Here is a 25,675-nt window from a genome sequence, read left to right as displayed (position 1 = left end):
AAATTAAGGAAAATAAAAAGAGATTATCACATTTCCTTTACCTTGCCTCATTAGCATTAACTGGTGTTCATGTCTAGCTGCTTCCATCTCTGCCTCCAGTTTCTCTTTGGCTTCTCTGATGTTTCTATCAACCTGTTCACGCTGCTGCTTTTCCATTTCATCAAGAGCCTTCCATCGAGATGCATACTCAAATTCAAATGTCCCAGGTTGAGCAAAACGTGGTGGTTGTTCTCTTTCCCTAAATCAACATTAAAAACACACAGAAATGTATGCTAAAGAGATAAATAGAAAACAAAAACTATTACATACTGGACATTTAAGTTTATGACCTCAGCAGGTAGGCACTCTTGATTATCTTATGGCAGTATTATAAAACAGATTCTATACACACCAAATTTAAGAAATTGCCCAAGATTGTCCAGCTAAGTAACAGAACAAGAATTCAAGCTTACAAAACCTAATGCTCAAACTATGACCTATGCACTTATTACTACCTCGAAAGCCTTTCTCATTTTCCTTCAACTACTTCATTAGAATCCAATGTGGGTTGTTTTTTATTTTTTGGTCTTTTTGAGACAGGGTCTCCCTGTAACCCAAGCTGGTAAGGAACTCACTAGAGACCAGGCTGGCCTCAATTTCACAAAGATCCACCTGCTTCTGCCTCTACCTGAGTGCTGAGATTAAAGGCCTGCCTGTGTCGCCAACACTTGGCTTCAGATTTCTGTTAGCAATAAAAAAAATTGTTTTGGGAGGGCATGACAGAAGACACCCTTGACCCCAGCAGAGGGAGAGGCAGGTGGATCTCTGTGAGCTCAAGACCAGCCTGGGATGGTCTACATAGTGACTTGCAGGTCAGATTGGACTATCACATACACAAAAAAACTTTGTCAGGGGCAAGGGAGATGGCTTAGCAGTTAAGAGCACTGGCTGCTTTTGCAGAAGACCAGAGTTGAAATCTCAGCACCCACTGGCAGCTAACAACCATCTGTAACTCCAGTTCTAAGGGAATTTGACAACCTCTTCTGACCTCCACAGGCATTGGACAAAACAGATGCACTTACATACCAAAATTCAACAAAGTCTTCAATCATGCTCGGCTATGATAGTTTCTATTAAAATGTATTAATAGGGGCTGGAGAGATGGCTCAGCGGTTAATAACACTGACTATTCTTGCAAAAGACCCAGGTTCGAATCCCAGCACCCACATGGTAGCTAACAACTGTCCATAATTCCAGTAACAGGATCCGACACCCTCTTCTGACCACCACAGGCACTGCACGACACAGGTGCACTTACCTACGTGCAAGCAATACACACATACACATAAAATAAAAATTATAAAATATTTTTAAAAAGGGGGGGGCTGGAGAGATGGCTCAGCAGTTAAGAACACTGGTTGTTCTTGCAGAAGACCTGGGTTTGAATCCCAGAACCCACATGGCAGCTAACAACTGTCCATAACAGTAACAGGAGATCCGACAGCCACTTCTGAACTCTGTGGGCACTGCACAACATGGGTGCCCTTACCTACATGCAGGCAATACATGCATACAAAAGAGCCCGGCGTGGTGGCACATGCCTTTAATCCCAGCACTTGGGAGGCAGAGGCAGGCGGATCTCTGTGAGTTCAAAACCAGCCTGGTCGACATAGTGAGTTCCAGGACAGCTGGGACTACAGGGAGACCCTGTCTCAAAAAGACCAAAATAAATAAAGCAATAAAAATAAAGAAATAAAATGTATTAATAGTAGCTGGGTGTGGTAGCATATGCCTTAAGTCCCAACACTCAGGAGGCAGAGGCAGAGGCAAGTGGATCTCTGTGAATTCATGGCCAGCCTGGTCTACATAGCAAGTTCCAGACCAGGGAGACCCTGTCTCAAAAAGACAACAACAACCACAAAAGCATTATTAGAGGGGGCTGGAGAGATGGCTTAGTGACCAAAACAACTTCCAGTCTCCTGATTCCAGTTCCAGGGGATCCGAACATCCTCTTCTGACCTTTGCGGGCATTGCATGACCTGGGTGCACTTACATACATCAGGAAATATACTCATACACATAAAAAAAAATTAAGCCAGGAATGGTGGTAGAAGCCTTTAGTCCTAGCACTGAGGCAAAGGCAGGCGGATCTCTGTGAGTTCAAGGCCAGCCTGGTCTACATAGTGAGTTCCAGCTAGGGCTACAGAGAGACCCTGTCTCAAAAAGACCAAAAATTAATTAATTAATTAAAAAGTATTTATGAGGGCTGGAGAAATGACTCAACAGTTAAGAGCACTGGCTGCTCTTGTCCTTTCCAACTTGAGCCCTGTGGAATGGCTCCTGCAAAGAAGGGTGGCAAGAACGGCTGTTTCGCCATCAATGAGGTAGTGACCTGGGAATATACCATCAACATTTATAAGCAAATTAATGGAGTGGGCTTCAAGAAATGTGCCCCTTGGGCACTCAAAGAAATCCGGAAATTCACCATGAAAGAGGTAGGTACTCCAGATGTGTGCATTGATACTAAACTCAACAAAGCTGTCTGGGCCAAAGGACAAAGGAATGTTCCACATTGTATCCGTGTTCATTTTTCCAGAAAACATAATGAGGATGAGGATTTGCCAAACAAGCTATATACCTTGGTAACCTATGTCCCTGTTACTGCATTCAAAAATCTACAGTCACTGTGGATGAGAAATAACTGCTGAGAGTCAAATAAAGTTATAAAACTGCCCCCCCCAAAAGAGCACTGGCTGCTCTAGCAAAGAACCCAGGTTCAAGTCAAAGCACCCAGAGTGGCTGAGAATGGCTGTAACTCCAGTTCATCAGGAATTCAATGCCATGTAGTGACCTCTGCAGGCATTGCACAACATGGGTGCACTTTCCTATATACAGGCACTACACTCTTATGCATGAAATAAAATTTTTTTTAAATTTTAAAGTTTTTTTAAAAGGTGTTTATTAAAAGCTGAGCGTGGTGGCGCATGCCTTTAATCCCAGCACTTGGGAGGCAGAGACAGGCGGATCTCTGTGAGTTCCAGGCCATCTGGGGCTATAGAAAGACCCTGTCTCAAAAAGAACTCCCAAAAAGTGTTTATTAATAGCTCCTAAGTCAGAAAACCCAATTTTCTGTGTATGTCTGAGTGTATGCCACATGTGTGTGGCTGCCCATGAAAGCCTGAAGAGGATATTGGATATCCTGGAACTGGAGTTACAGAAGTTTGTGAGATGCCTGACATGGGTACTGGGAAATAAATTTGGGTCCTCTGCAACAGGCAGCTCTCTTAACCACTGAGTTATCTCTCCATCCCCAAGAATGACTTTTTCAAAAATATTTTCTTTTCTTTTAAATTTATTACGTTTTTTTATATGTGAGCATTTCACCTATAATGTATGTAAGTAGACCACATGCATATAGTGCTAGCAGAGGAAAAAATGGGCTATTGGATCCCCTGGAACTAGACTTACACATGGTTGTTATCCACCATGTTTTGTTGCTGGGAACTGAACCTGGGTCCTCTGTAAGAGCAGTCAGTACTTTTGACCAACAAGCCATCTCTCCAGTCCCCCCTCCCTTTAAAAGAAAAACAAAAACCAAGAGTCTCCCTGTAGTTCCAGTTGGCCTAGAACTCACTGTGTAGACCAGACTGGCCTCTAACTCATACCATGGCATATGCATACATACCCCCATACACTCACACACCAACACACAAAACAAAAAATATTTTTCTTTAAAGTGGAGACATTCCTAAGTTCATGAACATGTTTATATATATATAGCATTCCATATAGACCAGGTCAAGCCAATTTATATTCCAACAATACTTAATAAAAATGTGATATAATACCCAAGGATAATATCTAAAATATCTTGATTAATCAAGTCTTACTTATGGTATTGTTGAGTTTTCTGCATTAGCTTTTCTGGCAGGCCATCTTCATCATCAAACTGCTCCATGGGCTCCACAATGACTGGACGAGGGGTCCTAGAGAATTGTAAAGGCATAATTAAAAATTAATTTAGTGTCTACAATTAGAATCCTAAAGTGCTATAATAAAAATATTTTCTTGGAAAATGTCTTCCCAAGTATAGTGGTACGTAACTTTTAGCCCCAACATCGGGGAGGCAAAAGCAGGTAGGCCTTGGTGACGTCAAGGCCAACCTAGGTCACACACAGTGACACTCTGTCTTAAGAGTCTAATATATATATTTGTAAATAAAATCAATAAATACTGCTAAACACGCACAGATAAATTTCAAAGGCAGAAAAAGATTACATAAATTATTACCAAAAAGCATCATTAACTACCTCAGTCATCTTTTATAAAATGTGATTTAAGGGAGGCAGAGGTAGATAACTCTGTGAGTTCAAGGCCAGCCTGATCTACAGTCAGTTCCAGGCCAGCTGAGGCTACAGGGAGAGCCTGTCTCAAAAAAAATTTATATAAATAATAAATAAATGGAATATATGTAGGGTCAGAAAAGGCAGACATGGTGGCTTACACCTACATTCCAACATTACACAATATGAGGCAGGAGGACTGTGGCCTTAGGTACAAAGTGAGTTACAGGCAAATAACAAAATGGAGGAGTTCAGTGGTAGAGTAGGCAACTATGGCAAATTGAATCCACAGCATACACACACACACACACACACACACACACACACACACACACACACATCACTATCTTAAACCATATTAAATGTCTATGGGCCTCATCATCTCACGTTCTATCACTTCAAGCACCCATATCTGCCTATTTCCCAGTATCCCTGTGTCTATCTGTACTGTTCAGGAAATTCTAGCCAGGTAAACACTTTTAAGCCCAGCACTTGGGAGGCAGGGACAGGCAGATCTCCGTGAGTTGAAGCCAGCCTAGACTCCATAGCAAGTTCTAGGACAGCCAGGTTTACAAAATGAGACCCTGTGTCAAAAATGAAAAAAGAAGAGGGAGGGGAAAAAAGAGAAAAAGAAAACTGCTGACAAGTCCTTCTCCCTTCAAACACCTCACACTCACTCTCCCTTAATAAATCTACATTCACGGGGGGAGGGTGTGTGTGTGTAAAGCAAGCCAGATATAGTAGTACATACCTGTGATTCTACTGTTTGTGAGGTATAGAAAGGAAGATGAGTTCATGGAGCTCAAATTGGGTTATATAAGACTCTGTATCAAAAATGAAAAATGCCCTTTTTCCAGCAGTGACAACGTCCTTAAGAGAACATGCCTCTCACAAAGGATCTCCTTCATCCCTCTCCAGAAGAGAAGAGATACACAAGAAGCAGCACCTGGTATAGAGCCCCAATTCCTACTTCATGGATATAAAATGCCCAGGATGCTATAAAATCACCACGGTCTTTAGCTATGCACAAACGATTGTCTTGTGTGTTGGTTGCTCCACTGTCCTCTGTCAGCCTACAGGCAGAAAAGCACAGCTTACAGGATGTTCCTTCAGGAGGAATCAGCACTAAAAGTACCCTGAATCAAGATGAGTGAGAAACTATCCCAATAAACACATTTTGGATTTAAAAAAAAAAAGAAGAAAAGAAAAATGCTAAAACCTGAGGCCTAAATCAGCCAAGCAAAAGAAAGAGGAAGCAGAAGCCACTCAAGGAACACATTAGAGGTAGAAAAACAAGAGAAAGGAATGGATGCTGACAGATATGACTAGAAACCCTCCTTTTACTACTATGGTTGTAAGTAAAACAGGAAGGAGAGTTCATGGGAAAGGTGAGTGAGAAAAGTAGAATGGATGATATAATATTAAAATGCTTTTGCTATTAGCTTATTACCATGCAAGCAATAGTGAAATCTATTTATATTGCCTTCAGGACAGTGATGCTTCAGAAAAAAACAAGTCAAACTGTTAACACAAGGTATTACCCTAAATTAAAGGGGGGGAAAAAAGATACAAAATGGGCTAGAGATGTTACTTGGTTGGTAGAATACTTGCCAGGCATGCATAAAATCTTGGGTTCAATCACCAGCATTGCATTAAACTAGACATGGTGGTGCCTGTAAACCCAGTACTCAGGAAGTAGAGGCAAAAGGAAACAAAGTTCAAAGTCATCCTTAGCTATATAATGCGTTTAAGGCCAGCTTGGGCAACAAATCCTGAGAGAGAAAAAGAAAGAAAAAGAGAGAGAAGGAAACAATTTCTTAAAAATTATTTCTCAGCTGGGTGTGGTGGCACACGCCTTTAATCCCAGTACTTGGGAGGCAGAGGCAGGCAGATGAGTTGGAGGCCAGCCTGTTCTACATAGTGGGTTCCAGGACAGCTGGAGCTACAGGGAGACCCTGTCTCAAAAAAAAAAAAAAAAATTTCTCAGCCAGGTATGGGTGACACATGCCTTTAAAATCTCAGCACCTGGGAGATAGAGAGGCAGGTGGAGCTCTGTGAATTGGAAGCCAGCCTGGTCTATCTAGTGAGTTCCAGGACAGCTGGAGCTATAGGGAAACCCTGTCTCCAAAAAATTTCTCATCAGGTGTTTTGATTGTTCATACTGTAAATCCAGCACTAGGGAGGCAAGAGAACTGCTGAAAATCCAGGCCAGCCTAAGCTACATAGTAAGTTCCAGATCAGCCTGGGATACAGAGTTCCAGGTTGAGAGGTCAAGATAGAAACATTCACATCCTTTCAATAATATAAAGGCAACTCCAACTGTCATATATTTTAAAAATACACAAGCTTTTCTGTTCTTTTCAGTTCTAGCCCCTGGCCATCTCGAGCTCCGAGTGCCTATCACCACGCCTCGGAAAATTGAAGAAATTAAAGACTTTCTGCTCACAGCCAGGTGAAATGATGCCATATCCCTCAAGATCAAGAAAAACAAGGATAATGTAATTTTCAAAGTCTGCTGTAGCAGATATTTTTTTCTTTTCTTTTTTTTTTTTTTTGGTCTTTTTGAGACGGGGTCTCCCTGTAGCCCGAGCTGTCCTGGAACTCACTATGCAGACCAGGCTGGCCTTGAACTCACAGAGATCCACTTCCCTCTGACTCCCAAGTGCTGGGGCTACAGGTGTGTGCCACCATGCCCGGCTGCAGCAGGTACTTTTACACTCTGATCATCACAGACAAGAAGGCAGAGACAACTGAAGCAGTCTCTGTTCCCTGGTTTGGCAGTGAAGGAGCTGAAATGAACCTGGGCTCCTCATCTGGACTGTATTAAAAATCCTCAAAAGCCCCCCCCCCGCCCCCCCCCAAAATATACTCAAGAAAAATGTACTAAGCAAAATACTTGTCTCTCTAAACATGCCGTAATTATTGAGAAATGACAAGGTTAACTACATGAAGCCAATGAAAAATGTAAACAAAGTTCAGGGGAAAAATACACGCTATTTAATCCCAGCAGTCTGGAGACAGAGGCAAAGGCAGGAGACCTCTGTAAATTTAAGACCAGCCTGGTCCACACAGCAAGTTCCAGGATTGTATAGTGAGACCTTTTCTCCAAAAACAGCAAAGTCATAAAGAGCTAGGCGTGGTAGTGCACACCTTTAGTTGAGGCAGAGGCTGGCAGATCTCTATGAGGAGTGAGTTCCAGGCTACAGGGAGACAGACCATGACTCAAAAAACCAAGAACAGAAAGAATGAATATGAATATGAATATGAATCAATAGATAATTATCAACGTTAGGGGAAAAGGAAGTAGAAACCTTGAGCAATACACACAAATTTACACTGTCTCCATACCTATCCCTTTATATCCTGTTGTTCCTGCAATTCAGCTTCTAAAGAGATACATGAATAAATGAGCAAAGATGAGTCAGTCATAACTCCCTTTATCACATAACATAAAATAATAAGGTATGTGGTATTGAAATATTTGTTTTGATTGCTCTCTGTAGAGATAAAAGCTAAGATGTTAACATTTGTGGTTTCATTGCATCTACCACTCCTTACAGAAGCTCTCTTTGTCCATTTTTTTTTTCTTACTTCATTTTCATCTTTAAGTAGTAACAAAAGTTTTTAAAACCTGGTTTAAATTCTACTAAGAAGCCGGGCGTGGTGGCACAGGCCTTTAATCTCAAAGACAGGCAGATCTCTGTGAGTTCAAGGCCAGCCTGGTCTACACAGCTGAGTTCCTGGTCAGCTGGGACTACAGAGACCCTGCCTCAAAAAGACCAAAAAAAGAATTCTATTAATAGGTACAATTACTAACTTTATTTTACACACAACTGGGAGTATAGAGAGAGACTAAATGGAAAATAAAGGTAAAACAATGTTAATATGGAGTTACAGGGCTTGGGGGATATCTCAAGTCAGTAAAGTGCTTGCTATGCAAACATGCATGAAGACCTGAGTTTGATCCCCGGTATCTACATAAACTGGGGGAATGAGGAACACTTGTAATCCTAGAGCTAGGAAGGAAGGTAGAGAATAGGCAGATACCTCAGGCTCACTGGCCAGTAGACATAGCTGAATCACATCACTATGCCCCAGGTCCCAGTGAGAGTCCAGTCTCAAAAACAAGGTGGCTAACTAACTCCCAAAGAAGGAGCTGAGAGCTGGCCTTCATGCGTGCACACACACACAACCTGGAGCTACTACTGTAAGGTTTTTGCCCCACCCCATCTTTCTACCAAACACATCGTGTATTAGTTAGCAACTTGAAAAATGTTCTATTGTGAAAAAATTAAACACTAAGTTTTGTAAGTCACTCATGGAGCATATGCCTATAATTCCAAGCAGCTTGGGAAAAGGAGCATGAGAAGTTAGCTCAAGAACATCTTAAACTATATACAATATACAGAGTTCAAGGCCAGGCTGGACCACATGAGACTATCTCAAAGCAAAGCAAAACAAAGTAAGTGTTTTAGAATATATTCTAGCGAAGGTTAGATACATAGCTTAATGGTACAACACTTACCCAGACTGTAAGGCACTAAATTGGAGTCACAGAACAAAAATCCCCACTTAAAAAAAACCAACTAGTGAAGTTCCTTGAAATTCTATCATTTGGAGAGGACTGTAACACATTTTAATGAATAACTGAATTTCCTCAGTTTGGATCTATATATGAATCACATACCATTTGCTTGTTTCAAACATTGTCATTTAATATAAAACGGCACTATTTTAGATATACACAATGTATCACACCTGGGTAAGGCTAAGTTCTTGAAAGCTGTTTCTATTCTTCAAGGAGTCTGTGATCATGCACCTTTACTAAATGTCACTTAAAGAGGAAACTCTTAAAAAATATACCCATGCAAACAGAGACCTTCAGGGGCTAGCAGACCAGGTTCAAGGCATCTCACCACATCACTGTGCAATACAATGGTTGAATGGTGAAGTGCTACAAGGGGGTAGTACCACCACCATCCAAGGTGTCATAATATTGGTCAAGGAAGCCCTCTACCATCCCTGTACAAACAGGGTTATTGGGGAAAGATGATCAGCGAACACTATTTCATCCCTTACAAGGTGACTTTGCTCTGATGGACTGTGTTCACTTCCTTCACCAGAAGTTCTAGTCTTAGCTAAGGCCCTGTAGAAACTGATAGTAAGGCAGTGTCAACAATTGCTATGCCTTGGCTATGGGGCTGCATTGTCAACTTGGGCGATTTCACCAAGGTCACTTTTAACATCTGCTATCTCCAGGAGTGATGGTGCATGTCTTTAATCCCAGCACTTGGGAGAAGAGACAGAAGCAGGCAGATCTCTGTGAGTTCCAGGTCAGGCTGGCCTACATAGTGAGTTCCAGGCCAGCTGGGGCTACAGGGAGACCCTGTCTCAAAAGAAACCTACCTACCAACCAACCAACCAACCAACCACAAAAAATCTATTGCTATCTCTTTTCTAACTTCTGGAAAGAGTCTGAGTACATATACACTGCTGGATAGCTTCAGTTGTCAACTTGACACAGCTGGGTAGAGGAAACCTCAACTGAGATTGGACTGGCCTGTGGCGGTATCTATGGGATACTTTCTTGATCATTGAATGATGTGGGAGGTGCCACCCTTGGGCAGTAGGTCTTGTGTTGTATAAGAAAGTATGCTGAGCACAGGCCAAAGGAGCAAGCCAGTAAGCAGCACTCCTCCATGGTCTGTGTTCCAGATTCTTGCCTTAGCTTCCCTGGATGATGGACTGTGCTGAAAGCCATATAAACCCTTTCCTCCCCCAGTTGGTTTTTGTCAATGTGTTCATCACAACAACCAAAAAAAGGGGTAACTAGAGCATTCACTAAGCTTCAGAGGATCCGTGCAAAATACCCAGGTTCTTACTGTCACTAATACATGGTATTTTTTAAATAATAGAGAAAAAAAACAAACAGGGAGAAAAGAAAAGGTAAAGGCAAGGAAAGGGAAGAAGAGACTAGGAGATGGCTCAGTTTAAATAAGTCAATCAGGACTTTCTCAATGACAAAAGATTCCACTATTCCACTGGGACTACTAAACGGAGAGTAGAGCCAGAATTCTTTTTGTTTTTTGGTCTTTTTGAGATAGTGTCTCCCCGTAGCCCCAGCTCGCCTGAACTCACTGTGTAGGCCAGGCTGGCCGTGAACTCAGAGATCTGCCTGCCTCTGCCTCCCAGTTGGGACTAAAGACATGTGCCACCACACCCAGCAAGGGCAAAATTCTTTTTTTAATTTATTATTTTTATTTTATTCTATGTGTATGAGTGTATGCCTCGATATACGTACGCACAACCATGTCATGCAATGCCCACGGAGGTCAGAAAAGGGTGTCAGATCCCCCGGAACTGGAGTTTCAGACAGTTGTCACCCACTATGTGGGTGCTGGGAATCAAACCCCAGTCCTCTGTAGTCAGTGCTCTTAACCGCTGAGCCATCTCTCCAGCTCCAAAATACTTAAACAAAGAGAATCTACTGGCAAAATAAGTTACTCCATTTGTAACATAACATAAAAAAAGCAGGGAATCTGCCAACAGACTAAACTGTAGTTCCTTTATTTATTTATGAAATATTATACACTTACTATGTCCACAAGTATTATTATAATATAGGTATTGTCCCCAATTCTGAAAAAAAATGTAAAAAGAGAATAAAGTGCTACAGTTATAAGGTTGAACAGGTCAAACTCCCTATCTTTATTTATAGGGCTTAAAATCTACTTGGAGAAAAAGTATGTAAATTAAAACAGTATGTGCTATCCCAGCATAGTACCCCACACCTGCAATCTCAGCACTCAAAGGTAGACAGAATCACTGTAAGTTCAAGGTTAGCCTGGTAACCTACATGGCAAGACCCTGTCTCGAAAACAAGAGCAAAAGATCCACAATCAAACAAAAAAAGAGAATGTGCTATAAAGAAAATAAACTGGGAAGAATCATCAGTGATGGGGTAACATTTTAACAAAATGTAAACAACTGGAAAAGAATTTTCTAAACAGAGAACAAGACCAAGCTCTCTGAAAATGAACCACCATTTTAGCCTGAAAACCTAACAGTCAAAAATAAATAGAAAGCCCAATGTGGTGGCTCATGCCTTTAATCCCAGGATTGCAGGGGCAGGGGCAGGGGCAAGGGCAGGGGCAGGGGCAGGGGCAGAGGCAGAGGCAGAGGCAGGAGGATCTCTGAATTCAAGGCCAGCCTGGTCCACATGGCCAGTTCAAGACCTGACAAACTATATAGTGAGACCCTGTCTGAAAGGTAAAAATGAAACAAACTTGGGGTAGGGGTGGCTAAGAGAGGGTTGAACGGTTAGGTTCTAAGGGACGGGCTTTGCATACAAGAGTACACTTACATTCAGGCAAAACACTCATACACATTAAAAAAAAAAAAAAAAAAAAAACTGCCATGCTAAGAAAATTACTATTAAAATGTGGTGCTAGGGATGGAGAGATGGCTCAGCAGTTAAATGCACTGGCTGCTCTTGCAGAGAACCCAGGTTTGGTTCCCAGCACTCACATGGTCACTAATAACCATCTGTAACTCCAGTTCCAGAGGATTCAATGCCTTCTTTTGTTATCCATGGGCACTGCACGACGGGTGCATTTACATACACGCACTCATAACACTCATACACATAAAAATAAATCAAGCCGGGCGTAGTGGTGCACGCCTTTAATCTCAGCACTTGGGAGGCAGAGGCAGGCGGATCTTTTTGAGTTCAAGGCCACCCTGGTCTATATAGCGAGTTCCAGGTCAGCTGGGGCTACAGGAAGCTCAAAAAAAAAAAAAAAAAAAAAAAAAAATCAAAAAAAAAATTTTTTAAATAAATAAAATGTGGGTCTAGCAAGATGGCTCAGCAGTTAACATCACATACTGCTTGCTCTTGCAGAGCTTGCTTAGCAAGCACAAGGCCCTTGGTCAATACACAGCACTACAGCACTAGACATCCATTTCCCCAAAACCATGCTACAGGCTATAATATTTACAATATAGACATGTACCAAGATTACATAATTCAGGAAGACAAACCAACGTAATTAAATATAGGCAGCAAATTTTCAGACACTTCATGAATAGATATAATTGGTTCCCAGCACTTGCGTTGGGTAGCTCACAACCACCTGAAACTCCAGTTCCAGGGGAATCCAATGCCTGATGTCTCTAGCCTCCACAAACACCTGCACATACACCCACACACATGCTGCTCTTCCAGAGGACCCTAGCCTAGATCTCAGTACCTTGCACTCACATGCACATACACCCACACACATGCTGCTCTTCCAGAGGACCCTAGCCTAGATCTCAGTACCTACATCAGGAAGCTGATACCTGCACACACGTCAGACACTAACACAGACACACACAGATACAGACACACAAATAAAATTTAAAGACAAAATTAAAATTAAAATGTCTAGCTCAGTGATAAGAGTCTGCCTCGTAAGCACAAGGGCTGTGGGTTCAATATACAGCACTGCACATCCACTTCCCAAAAAGCAAGCTACAGGCTAGAAGAAATATTTACAATATAAACATGCCTAGATTACATAATTCAGGAAGGGGATAAACCACCCAATTACAATATGGGCAGAAATTTTTCGGAGACTTCATGACTGGACATAATTGGTCAAAAAGTACATAAAAAGATGTTTAACCTTAGTCAATAGGTAAAACCTATGAAATACTGCTACACTCACTAGAATATCTGAAGGACAGAAATACTAAGTGTTGGAAGGATTGAAGAACTAGAAATCTGTCATTCATTACTAGTGGGAATCACTTTGGAAAATAGTCTGACAGGCTTTTATGAAGCTGAATATTCAGCAAGTTATTCAAAAGCTGGACACAGTAGCACATACCTATAATCCCAACAACTAGGAGGTAGACGCAGGAAGATCAGTTCAAAGTCATCCTCAGCTACCTAGTGAAATTCAAGGCCAACCTGTCTCAAAGCAAAACAACAATACACAAAACAAAACAAAAAGATAAAAACAGGAAAACCTTATTGGGCCAGTCAGGCATGGTAGCATATGCCTATAAGAGCCTATAGCAGCACTTAAGAGGCTAAGGAAGGATTGTAAATTCAAGGTCTACTACATATATACAGAGTTCTACGCTACCTTGGGCTACAAAGCAAGGAGAGACCCTACCCCCAAAACAAAAACAGTAATTGGGCTTTACATATAGAATAAGGTTTTTTTTTTTTTTTTTTTTTTTGATTCTATGAGTGTATTGCCTGCATGTTATGTGAGTGCACCTGTGTGGTGCAATACCGCAGTGGTCAGAAGGCATGGATTCCCCTGAAACTGGAGTTAAGGACGGTTTGTAGGCGCCATGTGGATGCTGGGAATTGAACCCAGGTCCTCTGCAAGAGCAGTCAGTACTCTTAACTGCTGAGCCATCTCTCTAGCCCCAGATATTTTTTAACATAAGAAAAATGTTACTTCCAGAAAGCTAAAATCTCTAAAGGATTACTTTATATGACTTGCAATTTTTTGTGAATAGTACACAAAAATTTGTTATTTATATCAAATATTCATTCAGTATCTACTTACCATAAGCCAACATGGTAGAACTTTAAGGCTAAGGCAGAAGGATTGCTGCAAGTTTAAGGGCAGCTTAAATAGGCTACATAAAGAGTCTATGTCTTTGGGGAAAAATGAAAAACAACAAAAACAAAAAAAACCCACCCCAGAATTCTAGGCAGACAGAAGTCATCTTTAACTGAAAGACAAGACACTTAAAACTTACGTTGTCAGCAAAAATGCCCCGTCACCACATCTCTCTAGAGCCTTTCGTGCAGGAGGTTTTGCTGCAAATTCTACAAAACCTTTTCCAGTAGCTCTACCTCGATCATCCACAACCACAACAGCTTTCTCTACTGGTCCAAACTGGGAAAATGCTTGCTCTAGAAGCTCATTGGAAACAACTGGAGAAAGGTTCTTGACTGTTAGGGCCGCTCCATGTGTAGCAAAGCGAATTCGGAGAGGTCTGCTCTTCAATATGGTGCCATCCAGCTCTGCTTTTGCAATTTCAGCCAGTGTTCTGGATTCCTTTTTAGGAGGAAAAATCATTTTTCAAAAGTTGAGTGACAAAACATTTAATACTGGTTTGGTTCTAAGTAAGAGACTAGGTAATGCTAGAAAATGCACAATTAAATCACTTTTATCTTTTAACTTTGGTATCATGTTTTTACTATTCAAAGATCGTTAGCATTCCCAAGTGCTAGGATTAAAGGCATGTGCCACCATGCCCGGTGTGAACATTTTAATATACATTAAAAAAAAAATCCCCACTCAGGGCCTGTTAAAATTCATCACTGAACAATCAAATGCTCATGAACAAGTTGCCAGCTATTAAATACTCAAAGCAGTACTTGTTAAAGCCGCCTATCAGTATTATTAAAAAAAAAAACAAACAAAACAAAACAAAAAACCATAATTTTTAAGAATATCTGTTATGAGGATGCAGAAATGGCTCAGTAGTTAAGAGCACCAACTGCTCTCGCAAAGGACCCAGGTTCGATTCCTAGCACCCACATGGTAGTTAACAACTGTCCCTAACTCCAGTTCCAGGGGATCCAATGCTTTCTTCTGACCTTCAAGGGCAATTCATGACACAGGTGCGCTTCCATGCAGGCAATACATTCACACACATAAAATATTTTAAAAAATAGGCCAGGCGTGGTGGTACATGCCTTTAATCCCAGCACTCGGGAGGCAAAGGCTGGCAGATCTCTGAGTTCAAGGCCAGCTTGGTCTATATAGCGAGTTCCAGGACATCTGGGGCTACAGGGAGACCCTGTCTCAAAAAAGACAAAAAAAAAAAAAAACAAAAAAAAAAACAAAACAAAAAAAAAAACAAAACAAAAAAAAAAACAAAACAAAAAAAAAAACAAAACAAAAAAAAAAACAAAACAAAAAAAAAAACAAAACAAAAAAAAAAACAAAACAAAAAAAAAAACAAAACAAAAAAAAAAAAAAAAAAAAAAAAAAAAAAATTAATGTTGTCATAGTAGTTTCTAATACAGATATTCTTTTGAAAATTACCTCACCCTATTTTTTTATGTGTATGAGTGTATTGCCTGCATGTGTATAAGTGCTATGCACTATCCTCAGAGGCCAGAAGGTGATGTAGGATTCCCTGGAACTGGAGTTATGGATGGTTGTTAGCCATCATGTGGGTGCTGGGACTCAAACCTGGGTCCCCTGCAAGAGCACTCAGTGCTCTTAACCACTCCATCTCTCTAGCCCCTTTATTTTTATTTTTGAGACAGGTCTCACTAGCCCTGCCTGGACGCAAACTCAAGAGAGCCACCTGTCTCTGGCTCCAAGTGCTGGGATTAAAGGTGTGTACTACCTTGCCAGACAAAAACATTAACTCTTTAGGCCATATATATATATATTTGGGAGAGGGGTCTTTTTGAGATAAGGTCTCCCTATAGCCCCAACTGGCCTGGAACTTACTAGCTAGCCTCAAACTCAAAACTCCCCTGCCTCCTGCTTCTGCTTTTGGTGTTAGAATACAAGTATGTGGAACCAGGCCTGGCTCATACACAACATCAACATCTCAATGCCAGATAGATCCTTCTTCCTTTTTATATCCATTCTCTCTTAAATATCTGTAAACATTACTATCAGGTCTTGCTAATCATGACTCCTGAAATACCTACATGGGCTACCCACATTTTTAACTATCACAGAGAGTGACCCAAATGTACAAATTCTTTTGTGCTGTGAGTCACTACTCAGCCCCACAAACTCATTTTTTAATCTGTTGAAAATATAGAATATTCAGGCCGGGTGAGATGGATCTCTGTGAGATTGAGGCCAGACTGGTCTACATAGCAGTTCCAGGCCAGCTGGAGCTACAGAAAAACCCTATTTAAAAACAAACAAACAAACAAACAAAAAATACATAAAAGAAAAAAAAATTAAATCACGGACTGCTGGGATCCTAGCCGTGGCAATTTCTGATTCAGTAAATCTGGGGTAGGGCCCTAGAATTTACTTTTCTAATAGATTCCCAGCTATTTGATTAGGTAAGACTAAAGACTACACTCTAGGAGTATAAGGTCACAACCAATTAAACTAATGAGGGAGGAAACAATTTACCTGGCCTTCTGTTAGGAAGAGATCTTAAGGTACTAGACAGGAACCAGTTTCAGGGGAAAAAAAATTTCAAATCAATTTCAGTATTAGCAGCACTAAAGTTTAAAAGCTATTACAGAAGACAGGTATGGCTCTTTTCAAGCATGTACAAGGCCCTGGTTCAATTCTAGGACCAGAAAATGAAAAGAAAAAAAAAATTAATAAAATTCACTACAAGTGGGGCAGGCTAAGTGGCTCAGTGGTAGACTATTCACCTAAGAAGGCCGAGGCCCTAGATTCAATCCTCTAAGCACCTAGGATCCATTCTCAGCACCAGGGGGAAAAAAGTCCTCCCATTTGCCATCAATTTATCTTAAATATCAGTTTTTTAAAAAATCTAAAAAGCAGCTTTTGTGCCAGATGTGGTGGCACACATCTGTAAGCCTCTCACTCAGAATTAGGAGTTGGAGGCCAGCCCAGTCTACAAACATTGTGAAATCCCATATTAAAGAAACTAAGAAAGGAGGAAAGTGAAATGGCACAGGGGGTAAAAGGTACTTGTTGCTAAGGCTGAGGGTTTTTTCTGTTGTTTGGTTGTTTTTTTTTGTTTGTTTTGTTTTTTTTGAGACAGGATTTCCCCATAGCACTACCTTACCTGGAACTTGCTATGTAGCTCAGAAAGGCCTAGATCTCACTAAATCCCACAAGATTCTAAAGGAAGGCTTATTAAAGTAAACCTCACCAAAGTTTCAGGAAATCTGTGAAACTCATCAAATGCACTTGGACCCTCCTCCCCCAAGCTTATATAAGCATTAAGGACTGCTAAGAGACCTCTCTGACCATTGAACTGCCAGAAGAGAGATTCTTCAACCTGTTTTCAGCTGCCTGAAATTGTGTAGTAAGCTCCAAGGTTCCAGCTTTCATGAACCATCACCCATGCTGGGGTGGGCTTTGGGGGATGCTACTGTCTTTGAGTTATACTGTTCCTGGAAATAACCCCTCACCCATAACCTTAAGTAGGTCTATTGTCAGTTCCCTATCTGGGATGAGTTAATGTTTATTCACTGCTCCCCCGGAATAGTGTCATACAACAGGAAGGTAAACCTGGACTACATGGCAAGTTTGAGGCCGGTCTGACCTACACAAGATCCTATCTCAAATAAACAGAAAATAAAAAAGAAAATAGATTTGAAAATATATTACCAGATCATGGCTCAGCACAGTGGCACATGCCTTTATTCCCAGCACTTGGGAGGCAGAGGAGGGCAGATATCTGTGAGTTCAGATCTGTGAGTTTGAGGCCAGACTGGTTACATAGTAAGACCTGGCCTCTAAGTCAGTAAATAAATATTACCAACCAAATAAAGGTATTCCTATAGTCAGGCATGGTGACACATGATTGTAATCTCAACACAGCAACCCATAAAAGAGAAACAAACCAATTATCTCTAGAAACATAAGTCACACCACTGTGAATTTATACCTATTTTATCAACACAGCTCATTACAGTCACCAGCCCCGTTTTTATAGTCAAGTGTACTATACAATATATGAGCTTTCCAAGTAGAAAAAATAGCACTTGAGCAATATTTAAAGCTTATAAATTTACCTGTTGCTCACAGAACTCAAGATTCTAAGTCAAATTTCTGTAAACTAACTCCTAGTTTCCAATGTAAGTCAAATTTCTGTAAACTAACTCCTAGTTTCCAACTGACAAGTCTTTCTATTCCTACACAGAAAATTTAGCCAGGCACATGATAAAGGAACAACAACAGCAGTCCCTTTCATTTCCTACTTCATAATCCCAGAGAATTAGTTTAAATGAAAAGGAGTTCACTCCTGTAAACTCAAAGCCTGGGAGACTGAAGAAAGCAGGACTGTCAAAAGAGTGAGGCTAAATTAGCCTATATAATGAGTTACAAGCCAGCCTGGACTGAGATTGTTTAAAAAAAAACAAACAGGGCAGAGAGATGGCTCAGGAGTTAGTTAATTGCACACAGTGCTCATCCAGAGAACCTGAGTTCAGTTCCCAGTACACTTATCAAAGGGCTCACAACTGCCTTTACCTCCAGCTCCAGGTGATCTAATGCCCTCTTCTGGCTTCCTTGGGCACCCACAAGCATGTGGCATACACACACACAGACATACACACACACATATAAATAAAAATCTTAAAAAAAAGATTTAAAAAAAAAAAGAACAAAAATAGCCAGGCGTGGTCACACACACCTTTAATCCCAGCACTTGGAAGGCAGAGGCAGTCAGATATCTGTGAGTTCAAGGCTAGCCTGGTCTACATAGTGAGTTCCAGGACAGCTGGGGCTACAGGGAGACCCTGTCTCAAAAAGACAAAAATTTAAAAAAAAAAAAAAAAAAAAAAAAAAAAAAAAAAGGAACAAAACAACCCTCCAAAAAGGTTAATTGTATTGGTTTAAGTGTGAAGCTTTGAAAACACAGAAATTCAATCCCTCAACTTCACTCTTTCACAGGATCAACTTCAGAATAAGATAGTTACCAGTGGGTAAGGATCATAAAAATATTACATTAACTCCTTTTGGAAAATTACCAGAAGTTGTTTAAGGTAACTTTTATTTCTGCAAGTACTGGAGACAGAACTGTCCAGGCAAATCTCTACCATTCAAGTACACCTGCAACATAATTGTGCATTTATATTTAAAAAATTTACCAGGATGGGGCAGGTGTGGTGGCACTCCTGTTAATCCCAGTGCTCAGGAGGCAGAGGCAGGTAGATCTCAGTAAGTTTCAGGCCAACCTGGTCAACATGGCAAATCTCAGGCCAGCCAGGGTTATATAGTAAGATCCTGCCTCAAAAAATATAACAGGAGACAAGTTGTTTCTCTGATGTGCAAAGATAAATGTATTTATAATTTCAATGTTCAAAATGTACTAAATACTGGGGCTGGAGAGGGCTCAGTGGTTAAGGGCACTGACTGCTCTTACAGAGAACCTGGGTTTGATTCCCAGTAGCCACATGGTGGCTAACAACCATCTGGAACTCTAGTTCCAAGAAAATCCAATGCCTTTTTCTGACCTCTGTGGGTATTGCATGACAGGAGTGCACTTACATGAGTAGGCAATATACTCATACACATAAAACAGAAATAAATAGTTTAAAATGTACTAAAAATTTAACTTGAATTAAGGAAATTTTTTGTGTTTCTAATACCTTGCATTTACCTCTCTCTTTAAGCCACTTAAATAAATGTCTGGCCTGAAAAATAATAATTTGGTTTTGTTTTCTCTACATATTAAATCCACAAAAGAACCAAATTTTGAAAGTCAAGAGTTGCAATAGAATTTTTCCACAAGTCCTCTCTCAATGGCATATGACTATAACTCCAAGACACACTAGACAGAGGTAGGAGGATCCAGAGATCCAGGCCAACCTGATCCTGTGAAATGGTGTCTCAAAAAAACAGAACAAGGGGAAACAGAAAACCTTCTAAAAACTGCAATGAATATATCAGATTTAAAGGTCTTACTACAGAGATAATTAAAAAAAAAAAATCACTTATGTGTGTAAAAATGGCTTGTCACAGTGTTAGAAAAAAACAGTATCTAACAAATGATAATGCCGATACTGATAATATGTGATAATATGAATGATAATACTGACACTTCATTACAAATCACACAGGAAAACCTAGTAAATGTATAGTGTCCTATTGATTGTAAACTCTCGATGATAAAACTTTGTAAAAAGGTAAAGGGGAGGCCAGAAAGATGGCTCAGTGGGTAAAATGAGCTTTCCAAGGAAGTGAGTTCAATCCCAGAAATATGAGGATATGAAAACACCACAAAGTTGTCATCTTCACACACATGCTGCAGCATGACACTTGCCATACTCACACCAACACCCAAATCCACACCCACACATCTTACGCACACTGTTAACAAAATGCCCCGCCCCCCCCAAATGATAGCCGGATGTGGTGGCACACACCATTAATCGCAGCACTCCAGAGGCAGAGGTAGGTGGATCTCTGTGAGTTCAAGGCCAGCCTGGTCTACATACAGAGTTCTAAGTCAGCTGGGGCTACAGGGAGACCCTATCTCAAAAAAAAAAAAAAAAAAAAAAAAAAAGAAAGAAATTAAATTAAAAATAAAGAGCTGGAGAGATGATTCAACGATTAAGAGTAGTGGCTGCTCTTGCAAAGGACCAGAGTTCGATTCCCAGCATCCACATGGTGGTGGACAACCATCATACCTCCAAGTTCCAGGGGGATCTGACACCCTCTTCTGACCTCCGCTGGCACTGCATGACAAGGACGCACCTACCTACATGCAGGAAACATACATACGCATAAAAAATTTTTTTTAAAGTAGGCATGATTTTTGCATAACTTATTGGAAAGTTTTACTACATTTAGATTAAGACATAATATTCTAATGGTAGGATAAATAAGTCTAATACAGCCTATCACTAACCCTCGTCCACAAACACTGCCCACATCCATCAAGTTTGCTGACCTGGGTGGTTACAAGTAAATAGCCGACACTGCTGGAGGACACGGGGATTTACTGTTCGAGTGTAGGCGGATACTTATTTAATGCGATGCTGGGGATGGAACCCAGGAACTCTGAGAATATACAAGCGCTCTTTCACTGAGGTATATCCCAAGTTCTTACCCGCAGACCGCGTTAAAAGCAAAAGGATGATGTGGCTTTTTTTTTTTTTTTTCTTTTTGAGACAGGATCTCCTTGTAGCCCCAGCTGTCCTGGAACTCACTATGTAGACCAGGCTGGCCTCGAACTCACAAAGATCCGCCTGCCTCTGCCTCCCAAGTGCTGGGATTAAAGGCGTACGCCACCACGCCGGGCGGACTATTCTTTTAGTAAACAACCTGCTGTTGAAATTTCTGATCACGTTCATCCCCAATTCACTACATGGACAACACAATTTGTCTGCAAGAATTGTCTCCCCAGTCGTCGCCTGCCGCTCCGACCCCGCCCCCCTGCTGTACACAAGCGCTAGCCTGATGCACGCTGCAAAGCCAACCCTGCGGCGGCTCCCTCCGAACGCCAGCGCCCTGGCCCTCAGAGGCCACGGCCGCGGCCCTTGCCACCGCCGCGGGCCCGCCCCCGCTACGGCCCCCCACAGACCCCACACCCTTGTGGCCCGCGCCACCTCGCCGCCCCCGCACCTCCAGGCAGTCTTTCCGCTTCTCGCGCCAGCGGCCAGACTCACCAGGCGAATGAAGCCGAAGCCTCGGTCGCGGTTGATGAAGACCTCGCTGGGCTCGCCGTAGCGCTCGAACAACCTCTTGAAGTCCTCCTCGGTGATGTCGGTGGGCAGATTCCCCACGAACAGGCGGCAGCGCTGCGTGTACGTCTTCTCGCCCGGCTTGAGGAAGCTCTTGATATCGATGGTGAAGCCCATCTCCTCGTCAGGGTGGTCCTCCGAGGGCGCGGGTGGCGGCGCCTGCTCCCCGGCCAGCGTCAGCGCCATGGCCGCCGCGGTCCCTGGCTCACCCTCGCCCGCCACGGACTCCAGGGCGCGAAGGCGGGCAGGGTTTTTCTCGATGCGTACTTGCTTCAGGTTTCCTCTTAACATCATCTTAGAGAGTTTGCCTCGGATGCTGGATACAGGCCTAGACGTAAATATATATACGTCTCCACATGTATCTATGGAAACGAAGCGAGAAGAGCCAGGTACCGGAGCCGCAGCCCTGCCTCCAAACACACAGACGCGACGACCGCAAGCTCAAAATGGCGCTGCTTCAAACTGCTGTTGGAAGAGACGCGGGCTGGAGCCCCGCCTCTCCAAAGTGCGCCTGCGCAAACCCGACCCGCGCGGGCCGCTGGCCAGCACTGCGCATGCGCATTAATGTAGCGGCCTTGCTGGGTCCTCCAAGGGGCATCCTCTCAATCCTAAAATAAAGACTATTGGGGTGGGGAGTTATTATTTTGAGGCTTCTTTGGTTGGTTTTGTTTTTTTTGAGACAAAGCCTCCCTGTAGCCTCAGCTGGTCTGGAACTCGGTATGTAGATCAGGCTTGGCCTTGATCTCACAGCAATCCAACTGCTTCTGCCTCTGGAGTCCTGGGTTTAAAGGCCTGTAGCACAACCCTAGCTGTTTTTGTTTCTTTCTTTTTTCACCACTGAATGTATATAATTTGGGGGATGTATTTACCCTTTTTATTTTAAAAAAAATTTTATCCTGTGTATGAGTGTATTGCCTGCACGTATGTGAGTGCAACCCATGTCATGCAATGCCACAGAGTCAAGAAAATGGCTTAGGAGTCCCCTGGAACTGGAGTTAAGGAAGATTTGTAGTCGCCATGTGGATGCTGGGAATCAAACCCCTGTCCTCTGCAAGAGCAGTCAGTGCTCTTTGTTAAGGTTCAGATAGCCCTGCCCCCTCACCAACAGGGCCTCACCGGCCCCTGAGAAAAGGTGACTGAGCTGATAAGCACCTTGGTCTTTGAAGTAAAGAGAAGCAGACTTTTCTCCACTGTTTGGCCAACACAGCAGGCTTCCCCTTTGATCTCTAAAAAGGACAGGTTTTAACAGCTCTGCTCTCCCACTCACCCCCAACTTAAAAAAATATATCTTCCCTTCCTGCCTTCTGCAGGAAGCAAAAACCTCCCTCTTTAAAAAGACCCCAGCTCACAATGAAGGCAGACATTTTCCCTGCCTAGAAGGGAATCTGTCCCATGTGTTCCTTTGCTACTAAACTCTATTCAGATGGAGTTTTATCAGTGCGCTGGTGCTTTTTCCTGATCAACCCTATTCATCATAGGGCTACTTTATCACTCTTAACTGCTGAGCCATTTCTCAAGCCCCTTTATTTACCCTTTTAAATATTAAGGTCAATTATCAATGACTTTGGGCAAATGATAACTTGTATTTTGTGTGTGTGCCTGCATGTATGCATGTGTACCACATTTATGACTGATGCCTGCAGAAGCCAGAAGAGTGTCGGAGCCTCTGGAACTGGAGTTACAGGTAGTTGTAAGCCACCATGTGGGTGCTGAGAACTGAACCAGCATTCTCTCTGAGAGTAATATTGTGCTCTTAACTGCTGAGCCTTCTCTCCAGCTCTAAATGTGCATATTTTAAACACTGGATAGTCTGGGGCAGGAGGGGTAGAGACTTGAGCTTCATAGCAAAAGAAAAAAAAAAGATACATATTTTGTAAGTAGCATTTAATAAAACAGTAATAAAACAGTTTTAAAACATCTTGGACCACAGGCAGATCTCTGTAAAATGGAGGGAACATAACATAGTTCTACATAGTGTAGTTCCAGACCAGCTGGGACTACAGGGAGATCCTGTCTCAAAAAAAAAAAAACACCAAAAACACTTTAGACAGGAATGGTAGGTAGCTCTCACTAATAATAAGCAGCACTTGAGAGGCACTGGCAGATCTTGATAAAAATAATTTTCAAGGGGCTGGAGAGATGGCTCAGTGGTTAAGAGCACTGACTGCTCTTGCAGAGGACCCAGGTTCGATTCCCAGCCCCCACATGGTGGCTAGAAACTGTCCTTAACTCCAGTTCCAGGGGAATCTGAAGCCCTCTTCTGACCTCTGCAGCATTGCACGACACGGGTGCACTCACATACATGCAGGCAATACACTCATACACATAAAATAAAAATTAAAATTAAAAAATAATTTACAAAATCAAATCATGGGGCTCTAGAGGGATAGCTCAGTGATGAGTTCAGTTCCCAGCACTGAAGTCATGCAGCTCACAGCTGCCTGTAACTTCAACTCCAGAGGGATCTGACCTCTTCTGGCCTCTGTAGGCACTGCATTCCACAAACCAACAAAGACATATGCATGCACATAATTTTTTTAAAAAACTAAAATTGGGGCTGGGAGAGATGGCTCAGCTGGCTCATCTGTTACAAGCACTTGCTGCTCTTGCAGAAGACCCAGGTTCAATTCCCAGCATCCACATGACAGCTAGCAGTCATCCATAACTCCAGTTCCAGGGGAATTCAATGCCCTCTTCTGACCTCTGCTGGCACTGCACAGGACAAGTCACTTAGACACATGCAGGAAATCCACTCATACACATAAAAATAAAATCTTTTTTAAAAAAACTAAAATCAAATCATATTTTGTAATTAAGCAATCCACTTGTATTTAGTTATTGTTGCTGGGAATTGAACCCAGGAACTTGCACATGCTAGTCAAGTGCTCTACCATTGTGCTATGTCCCCAGCCCTGCAATCACATTTTATAAAAACAGTTATTACTGACTTTAGAGAAGACCTCTATTGAGCTCCTATGGAACACTAACTTAAGTATCAAACTTTTTCTGTAAGGGTCCAGGTAGGATAAATTTAAGATTAAAGAGCAGCTCTAGCCAGGCGTGCTGACTCATGCCTTTGGTCACATCACTGGGGAGGCAGAGGCAGGTGGATCTCTGTGAGTTCAAAGCCAGCCTGGCCTACATAGTGAATTCTAGGCCAGCTGGAGCTACAGGGAGACCCTGTCTTAAAAAGACAGGAAAAAAAAAAAAAAAACAGCTCTGAGTCTATCAACTCCTTAACCCCTAGTGCATACATGGTGAATCGTCAAAGATATAAAAAGTAAATGAATTCACATTCCACTCAACAAACAGTTCATCAGTTTCTCAGAAAGGTAAACCTTTGTTTACAATATGGAAACAATGTTTATCCAAGTAATGTGAAAATTATGCTCACACAGAAACTTCTATGTAAATTTTCTTTGTGTGTTTGTGGCAGGGTCTCCTATAGTCTAGGCTGACCTTGAACTCAATATGTAGCTGAGACTAGCCCTAAAATCTGCCTCCCAAATGCTAGGACTGCAGGTGTGCACCACCACACCTAGCTAGGAGGTACTTAAAAAACTGGAAACAACAAATGTCCTGGACTCTAAGAAGATTAAATAGCATTTTGTTGTTAAATTGTTGATGTTGTTATTTAAGGTAATAGAAATCGAGACAGTTTATTAACAAGGAGAAAGGCACTCCTGAGGATGGGAGTGAGCTGGTGAGCTGGGAAAGGCATACACTCAGACACCTAAGTAGCATGTTCTTATGGTTGAACTACTCAGCAATAAAAGAAGTAATCTACTGGTACAAGTAGCATCATGATTCAAAAAGCTCTATACTGTTAATATGACAGTCTATAAAAGGTAAAACTGTAGCTACAAGACATAAAGTAGCTGAGTTTTGTGGCACATGCTTGTTTGGTTTTTTGGTTTGGGGTTTGTTTTTGTTTTTTGGTCTTTTTGAGACAGGGTCTCCCTACGGT

The 25,675-nt window shown here is 41.9% G+C and overlaps 1 protein-coding gene and 3 pseudogenes across 5 annotated transcripts in view; 3 read left to right on the top strand and 1 right to left on the bottom strand.

The window, feature by feature from the left end:
- Positions 1 to 22,214, bottom strand: part of Pspc1 (paraspeckle component 1) — an 86,791-nt gene extending 64,577 nt beyond the window's left edge. For all 5 annotated transcript variants that reach the window (XR_001872211.2, XR_001872210.2, XR_003847971.1 and 2 more), the window contains exons 1-4: positions 21,634 to 22,214; positions 14,085 to 14,386; positions 3,870 to 3,965; positions 42 to 238 (exon numbers count right to left, since the gene is read on the bottom strand). Coding sequence is in view for 2 of the 5 variants with exons in the window: in XM_017795909.2 (XP_017651398.1) it covers positions 42 to 238; positions 3,870 to 3,965; positions 14,085 to 14,386; positions 21,634 to 22,002 (964 nt within the window). In the remaining 3 variants the exon portion in view is untranslated. The remainder of the gene's footprint in view (positions 1 to 41; positions 239 to 3,869; positions 3,966 to 14,084; positions 14,387 to 21,633) is intronic.
- Positions 2,313 to 2,687, top strand: LOC103726760 (annotated as a pseudogene).
- Positions 5,204 to 5,451, top strand: LOC103726730 (annotated as a pseudogene).
- On the top strand, positions 5,671 to 7,120 carry LOC103726759 (annotated as a pseudogene).
- Positions 22,215 to 25,675: the final 3,461 nt, after the last annotated feature.

This window comes from Nannospalax galili, unplaced genomic scaffold (genome assembly GCF_000622305.1).
Source record: "Nannospalax galili isolate Female #2095 unplaced genomic scaffold, S.galili_v1.0 scaffold388, whole genome shotgun sequence".
Classification (NCBI taxonomy): Eukaryota; Metazoa; Chordata; class Mammalia; order Rodentia; family Spalacidae; genus Nannospalax; species Nannospalax galili.
Note: the sequence above shows the minus strand (reverse complement) of the source record. Positions and strands in the feature narration are given on the sequence as shown.